General features: G+C 44.7%; 1 protein-coding gene across 2 annotated transcripts in view; it reads right to left on the reverse strand.

Moving 5' to 3' along the window:
• LOC145349910 (receptor tyrosine-protein kinase erbB-4-like) overlaps positions 1–6,914 on the reverse strand; it is a 1,005,257-nt gene extending 998,343 nt beyond the window's left edge. For both annotated transcript variants that reach the window (XM_080198569.1, XM_080198568.1), the window contains exon 1: positions 6,607–6,914. In XM_080198569.1, the coding sequence (XP_080054695.1) occupies positions 6,607–6,682 (76 nt within the window). In that variant the 5' untranslated portion in view covers positions 6,683–6,914. The remainder of the gene's footprint in view (positions 1–6,606) is intronic.
• Positions 6,915–8,100: the final 1,186 nt, after the last annotated feature.

Raw genomic sequence — 8,100 nt, forward strand, 5'->3', positions numbered from 1 at the left:
ACTCTGAAAAAGCGGCTCCGTTATTTCTGCATGAAAGCAAGGTGAATGAGCCCCCACAGCTGCCATTTCTCATTCCCGGGCCATTTATTACAGGTCACTGCTACACGCAGCCATTTAAGAAACAATTCAACATCATATCTCACCCATTTTCGTATGCAGAGCAATTTCGAGGCAACGGTATTAACCTCGCAATTGGCTGGGGGAAGGGACAGGTGATGATCCAATCAAGATACAGCATCACGTCTGATTAAAGCGAAAAGGATCAACACGGGGAGAGCCGCTTTATTGTTACTGAAACGTCTGCATTTTAACATCCGGTAGATAAAATGAGATGAGCACCAGGAATGAGTGATTTTGCATGGTGGGATGAGAGAAGCAAGGAATGCTCCCTTCAAAGCAAAGAAGGTTAAAGGGAGATTTAATAGAAGCGTTCAAAATTATGAAGGGTTTTAGTAGAAATTGGGGAGAAATTGTCTCCACTAGCAGGAGGGTCAGTAACCAAAAGGTCGTAAGGGATTTAAGATAATTGGCAAAAATGACACGAAAGGATGAAATTGTATTTGCTCTGGTCTGGAATATGCAGCTTCAAGCAAATGCAATTTTCAAAGGGGACTTTTATCTGAAAGGGGAGGGGCTAGCTCCCGTGCCAAGGAAGGATGTGGGTTTCATTGGATAGTTCTTTCAGAGAGATGGCACAGCCACGATGGGCCGAATTGCGCCCTTGTGTGTTCCATTACCCTATATAGTATTCTCTTGCTGATTTTCAATACAAACGAGATTATAGCATTTTATTTCCAGAAAGCAATGCGCCCTAGATACGTTTACGCTTTAAATCACGTTTTGTAATTCAAGATATATACATATAGCACCTCAAAAAGTATATTATAAAATAATAAAGATAGGCTGATCTTTGAGACTGTTCTCTTTCACCACACAGCCACTTTGATTTCAAATAATTTCTTTAAAATGTGATCAAAGACCCTTGGAATTTACAGGGTTTTCTGGGAGAGGACACAGAATATCTTCTATGTGAAGACAGTCCAGTGCATCAACTGCCATCTTTGTGATTAGTCTGTGAACGATTCTGGCATACAAGCCGATACTATTGAGCGTTTAATGACCGATTGATCTTAGTGAAATCAACCCTTTGTAACATTCTCTCTCTGGTTGTCAGACTTCGCGGGCAAAGCTGGCAAGAGTTTATGCGGATGATTATTTAAGCATCGTCAATTTCACACCCAGTGCCTGGCGGGTCGTAAAAAAAACAATTAAACTTTTATCGGCGTCAAAAGGGGAGCTGAGCAACAATATCACGATCAGTGACCTTTCCAGAATTATGAAAATATAAAAAACCTAAGCGCCTTTTCCTCGACAGGAAGAAGTCAGTTCTTTCACTGCTCTGTTAAGACTCCCTCTCTTTATCTGCGATTTATTGAATTGAGACAACTAGTTAGAACAAAGGGGCAATTTATAGCACCCTTGTTTTACAATGTTTAAACTCCAATTTTAAAATATTTATCAAGACTGCTCAGTTATGTGTGTGAACACAGTCTCTAGTTAGGTTTTTCTTAACCGTTCAACATATGTGTGGATGTAGAGCAACACTGTACACAAAAGGCAATCGTTTCATATCCCATGTATTTTTTCAGACTATGTTAGTTCTTTTCAATGCACCCACGCTACTCTAGCTGACTGCCATTTATACTTTAAATACTTAAGGCTAATTAAAATCCCGCTCGAAACCAGCCGAATCGAGAAGATGAGCTGAGTCCATCAGTCGGATATATTTACCCTGACATGCAGGAGTGCTGATGTAGAGACGCCGGCGTTTGACTGGGTTAAACACAGTAAGAAGTCTCATAACACCAAGTTAAAGTCCAATAGATTTATTTGGTGGCAAAAGCCACTAGCTTTCGGAGCGCTTGCTGCCCCTTCGTCAGGTGAGTGGAAGTTCTATTCATTGTGAAAATACATTTATTGTGAATAAAACTCCCACTCACCTGACGAAGGGGCAGCAAGCGCTCCGAAAGCTAGTGGCTCTTGCCACCAAATAAACCTGTTGGACTTTAACTTGGTGTTGTGAGACTTCTTACTGTGCAGGAGTGCAACCTGCTTGCCGGTGTCACCTGCTCCCTTCCTCTCGAATCGGCAGCATTAAGTGTGTAAGATCATTTAAAAAAAAATGATGGTGGTAAATGTGATTGCATTGGCAGTCAGCTTCACTTGATCCATCTTCCTCAATGCTAAAGCTTTGCCAGATTATGCAAAAGGCGAGTTTAAAAGTGGGACAGTGGTATGGTTAAAGGCACTGTGGGCTGGGGGCGGGGGGGGTGGCGTGCAGAGAAGATTTCCAAGGATGATACAAGGAATGTGTGCCTATAGATCAGCACAGAGCTGACAGTTTGGGTCTCTCTTGGCAAAAGGCAGAGAGGTGGCCCAATAGAGGTTTTTTAAATGATTAAGGCTTAAGATAAAGTGGATACAGACAGAATGTTTCCTTTTGTGGGAAAGGACAGAATTAGAGGCCACCAGTCACCAAAAATCCATTAGGAATTCAGAAAACAATTCTTTATACAGAGACTAGTGAGAACGTGAAACTCACTATCACCCAGGTGGTTGAAGCGAATTGTACAGATGTGTTTAAGGAGAAAGTAGATGAGAGATGTCAAAATAGAAAGTGCTGGAAATGCTCAGCAGGTCTGGCAGCATCTCTGTAGAGGAACGGTGTCAACTTTTCGAGTTCAACACGACTCTACTTAGGACTGGAAACAACCCTGTCTCTCTCTCTCTCCAGTCCTGGTGAGATTTCCAGCATCTACAGTATTTTGCTTCTATATAAGTATACGAGGGAGAAGGGAATATATAGTTACGGTTATAGATTTATAGGAGACTCCAGTAGAACACAAACACTGGCATGGACTACTTGAACTGAATGACTGGAGTCTGTCTCCTATATCCCGACGTGACTTCTTCATTCTTCAGCCATCCAGGTCATTTGGGGTTTCACCTGGACCTTATTCCAAAATACACAGACGCTTATTCAGACTGTTCCCAATTGTGCCATCACAGTCAGCGACCAGTCTCACATTTAAATGCTGCACGCCTTTCTCTTCGGGCGGTATGTGGCCCTTGGAAAGGCAACAAGAGACTGTGGGACAGCCACACCGCCCCCCCCCCCCCCCACCCAGAGTACGGAAACATGCAATCAGGCTGTGCGCAGGCGCTTCATGTGGCCCAGAAGTAGCGTCCCTGGTTACCGGGCGAGCAGGCGGCGACATCAAAGGTGAAATCTGCAGGAGTCCGCTGCAGAAGAACAACCTCTGACAGGACAGTGGGACAAGCAAACGCATACTATATTGTCCACATTATGCACTAGTGTGACCAGAGGATTCCTCAAGAATGAATGCAACGTATTATTTCACAGTATACTTAGTTTGACAAATGTACAGGAATTCCAACCAGTCCATTCCAACAGAAAGGGACACAGCATTCCAGTATTCTGAGATATTCACGTACTGCTCAGGGGATGCTGACTGCAGTTTGTACCCTGCCTTTGTTTCCCCGAGAAAACCTACGCCAGGCCACTTGTGGTAAGAGATGAAGACACTGACCGCCCCGTTACCGCAAAGCTAAGAATCTTAACACTTCGTTTTAAAGCCCTGTTGCTTTGTTAACCATTACAACGCCAGCAGCACCGCTGCTAGTTCCAAAATGCGGACTCTAACACACGGCCCGAGCGATTCACTTCCTGAGAGTCTGTTTCCCAGATCATTCCACAAGAAATGCCATTCCACGCGCCTTCAGTTTGATCTGTCAATTATGACTGTTGAGGCCTAACCGAGAGATCTTAGAAAGGGCGGCTGGGGGGAGGGGGGGGGGGAACGGCGTCGTGCCATTGTACAAGTCACAAGGAGTCGAGGAAAAGCCACAATTCCTGGTATGAAACAATTGGAAGGATGCAAATAGCACCGCCAGTTCTACATCAACTACCACCTCCCCCTCCTCTCCCCGCGTCAAACTATCAAATATCAGAATCTTTGCTGCGTATTATCATCTTCTCTGCATCTGACCCAGCAAGCGGGGAGACTGATTAAAATAAAACCCACTCCGACTACATATAGAAACTAATGGTTAATGCCAATGGATGAGAAATTAAATAGGGTTACGTTCGAGTGTGTAGTATCTCCTGTAGCGGGGTCAATGTGTTTACATCCAGCTGAAGACGGAGTTTTCTGTATTTCAGTAATTGTACAGACTTGTCATCCATGACTGTCAGATGCGACAGCGAGCAGCGAAGCTGAGAAAAGCTAATTTCCCTGCCTGAGCTCATCCATCAACTTCCCATGCGCGAAGGGTCATCACAGGGCCACTCCCCGGGCACTGGTTGTACACCAGGAAATGTTGACAAGAATGAATTGATCCCTGATCAACAAAAAAAATCGGTTCGTGAAAATCGTTGTTGGCCTTGACTATCTTCAGCTGGAGCGAGGCGGGGGGGGGGGGGGGGTGGGCGGAGGCGGCGGTGGGAGAATGAGCAAACTAAGCCATATTGATTGGGGAGGAAATTCATGTAGTGTGGATCTCCATATACATTGTCTGTATATCTGAGTATGGGGAAGGGGGCTATGCAGAAAGCAGTGACAGCGGAGAAGACTGGGGTGTCGGGGGATTCAGGAAATCTACAGGCTGGGATGCAAAAAATGCAGAAGAAAGGTCGGACGAGGATGAAAGGTAGGGAGACAGGGGAAAGCGTGGCGAGCGGTATCACAGGAGCGAATCCAGGGGGAGGATGGAAGGTACCGAGAAATCTCTAGCTGTGATGTTCAGGGAGGGTTTCCGGTGTCGGACAGCACCGGATCCCCTCAAGAGTCAATAAAAGCTTTGTGTGTGCGGAGGGGGAGGAGGTGAGTGGTGGGTTACTGTCAATGCTGGATAGCGCTGCGGAATTGCTCCGGCTTTCCTTCACATTGATTGGTATCAGACACGCGAGCTGTCACGATACAGGTAGGTGTGTAACTTTGCAGCGTTACATTATGGGCACTTTTGCGTGGTTTGACAGCAACTCCAATCAAAGAACGTCAACCACTACCTCAGTCTTCACCACCTCCTCCCTACACCTGCGCCCCCCCCGACCCCAAACGACGAGTGGGACAGCCCGGTGCTCATGGCAAGGGCTGCCCGATGACAAGAGGTCATGGCTACCACAGGCCGTTTCTTTTAATCACAAGAGCAATAAAACCGCCCGTGCCTCTGTCCGGATTTCAGCCCCTTCGCAAAGCAAGTGCCGTCCTATTCGACACATCCCAAAAGCTGCGATGCTTCATTTTCCTGAGATTTCCATACCAGTATCGCAATATTCGTTTTAATGGGATTGGTGATCGAATTACATGCATTGTAAAGTTAGCCGCACTCTGCATGCCCTCACAGTGTCAGTCCCAGGTCCAGTCCCACCATTTAGCCACCCCGAAGTCAAAAAAAATCAACTGGGACCCAAAATGTGTTTAGAATACTCGACCATGCAGTTCCCTCCAATTATAAATCATTGTTTTTATCCAATACGCTGACAGATAAATAACTTTGCGAAGCGAATCAAACCTTTGGTAAATCTCCAAACAATTCGTCTTGGGCTCTTGCCCCGCGAAAGCGTGGTCGAGCCATCACATCATTTCTAAACAACATTAGCATCTTTAAAATATTCCACTCTCACATAACTTCAAGCGTGTCTAATAACGTGCCGAGCAGATTGTCTCCCTTCGTTCCCTTAATTTGCTTAATCTAAAAGCAATTCACCCAACATCTTGTCGCCCTCTGGCAATTCGGTTCAAGTCGTCCTGGCTTTGTATATTTCAGATATTTATATCAAAACAAACTCTACCAGGCTGCTGTTGGATTACACAGCGCAAAGTTTCACAGCGGATTACATCCAGCTCACGTTCAAACATATTCTAAATGCGATGAAATATTAATAATAAAAGAATCATTCTGTGTAGTACATGTGGCACTGTTTCCCCCTATTTGTCAGTTACTTCTACATTATGCACCTGCATTAGATATAAATCTTGCAACTATTGTTTTCGCTGCATATATTAGGCTAAAGAAGCTCAGTCCAGGTCACCCACAAACCATGTTAAGGTCCTAGTGCCAAAAACAAGAAATCCCAAACAGACAAATAAAATCGGTTCACTGCCACATAAGAAATCCTCACAAGCTCAAAACTACATGTCAAGCTCAAATGCTTCTGAAAGGCCCCAACACGCATAATGATGGGAGCCAAACAAAAGGTTTTAAGAAGGAACAACAGCGGGGAGCGTTCAGGACAATTCAGATTGTTACAACACTTCTGCAGCTCTTAGTAACCGTAGGGTTTTGTGTGGCACAAATGCTCCGACACTGGCAACCGCTTAAATGAGTGTGGGCGCGCGGGGAAGCGGGGGGGGGGGGGGGGGCGGGGGGCGCTAATAAAGAAGGAAACAAACTCTGGCGAAAACAAAACTTTCCCTCATCCAAGTTTACAAACAATGTAAATACTGTGCCAATAAATGAAAGAACATGCTACTGAAGGGGAGGGGGCCGGCCAAAACAAAAAAAAGGAAATCTGTCTCCTACCTGACTGCGAAATTATTTCCTGCACCTTCAGCGTTGCACAGAAAAAGCTCACAAAGAGAAGCTCCGCCAACTTCATTTTCTCCCAGTTTTGTTTCTATTTGTTGCGGGGGTGGTTGTGTCAGTCAGTTCTGTACAAAATTACATGACTACCAAATGTATCCTCAGAAAGTGTCAACTTTTCTTGCTGTTGCTTTAGTTGTCCCCTCACTCTGTCTTGACGTTTTACATTCAGTCTCTTATGAGTTGCAGAGCCTGTCTCTGCGCTGTTTTTTTTACCCGGTCTATCAGTCCTCTCTGCTCACTCTCACACTCTGTCTCTCTACCCAGTATAGCTCTCTCCCGAATTGCTGGATTGGCTGCTCCCGACATGCACAGCCATTAACAAATTCAACTCCAGGCCCCCTCCCCACCCCCTTTTCATTCTCATTGGCTGCCTACCCTCACAGGCACCTGTCATGTCTTCATTAATTGGCTCCTCTCCCACGTCAATCATGAAACGCTGCAACCCCGCCTTGAACTAGCTGGGTATTCCGGGATTTGTAGTTTGTTTTCACAGATTTCACTTTCTTGCTCCGAATTATTGCTGATGACGTTTGTTATATTGTTTGTAATGTCCATCGAGGTATAGGTGATACAAATAGTTGCTGATTTGAACCTGAGCCCCAGAGGCACCGTTTCTTACTGGACTGCCGGCTTCGGAAATATGCAGAAGTTCTTAAATAAAGAACACTTCACTGGTCCCGACGGCGTAACAAGTGTCGAGCTAGTGACCAATAGCTTCATAAATCAAACAGCACAGACAGGTGCATAAACTTGCATTCAAATGTTCTGTGCATTGTAAAGTGTTCGACAATTCACCATATTTGTGTCCAGCTGGTTTAAAATTTGAATCTTTCCATTTGATTCTAAATCTGCATGGTATTCTGTAATAAGTAAAAGAATGTCTGACAGGAAATGTATATTGTAAATATCAAGAGGAATACAATTATACAGAGGCACGGAAAAGTGGAACATACAGTGGATACAAGTCGAATTTTATTGCACTTTCTGTAACTTTCATGTTAAAATATTTTGTTATTTGTTTTTACAATTTTTGGATAGTCTATTTTGGAGGAAGCGCATTCAATGAAATGATTTTACTTTAGTGTAAATGATTTGTTCATACATGCAATTATCATGTATATATAACCGGGTTGCAGTGTTTACACCTGCGCATCGTTTCATTGATAATAAAACCTAGCATTAGTTAAATTGTCTTCGATAAACCGCAGGCCCCGCCACTTCTTTTCGCGGCCCATGTTGACACGGGATGAGTCCTGTTACTGTTCCCTGAGTGAAGCAAGATGTGACAAGTGTGACCGTCGTGTTGCAAGTGCTCACACACACTTCGTGCGCGCACGCCTATGTGTATTCTGCAAATCCATGAACGACTCGCAATATATGGAAGAGGTACGTTTGTACACGGAGCCAACGTGCTTTCGATCCAACAGGCAT

This window comes from Carcharhinus amblyrhynchos, chromosome 11 (genome assembly GCF_965287045.1).
Source record: "Carcharhinus amblyrhynchos chromosome 11, sCarAmb.v2.hapA, whole genome shotgun sequence".
Classification (NCBI taxonomy): domain Eukaryota; kingdom Metazoa; phylum Chordata; class Chondrichthyes; order Carcharhiniformes; family Carcharhinidae; genus Carcharhinus; species Carcharhinus amblyrhynchos.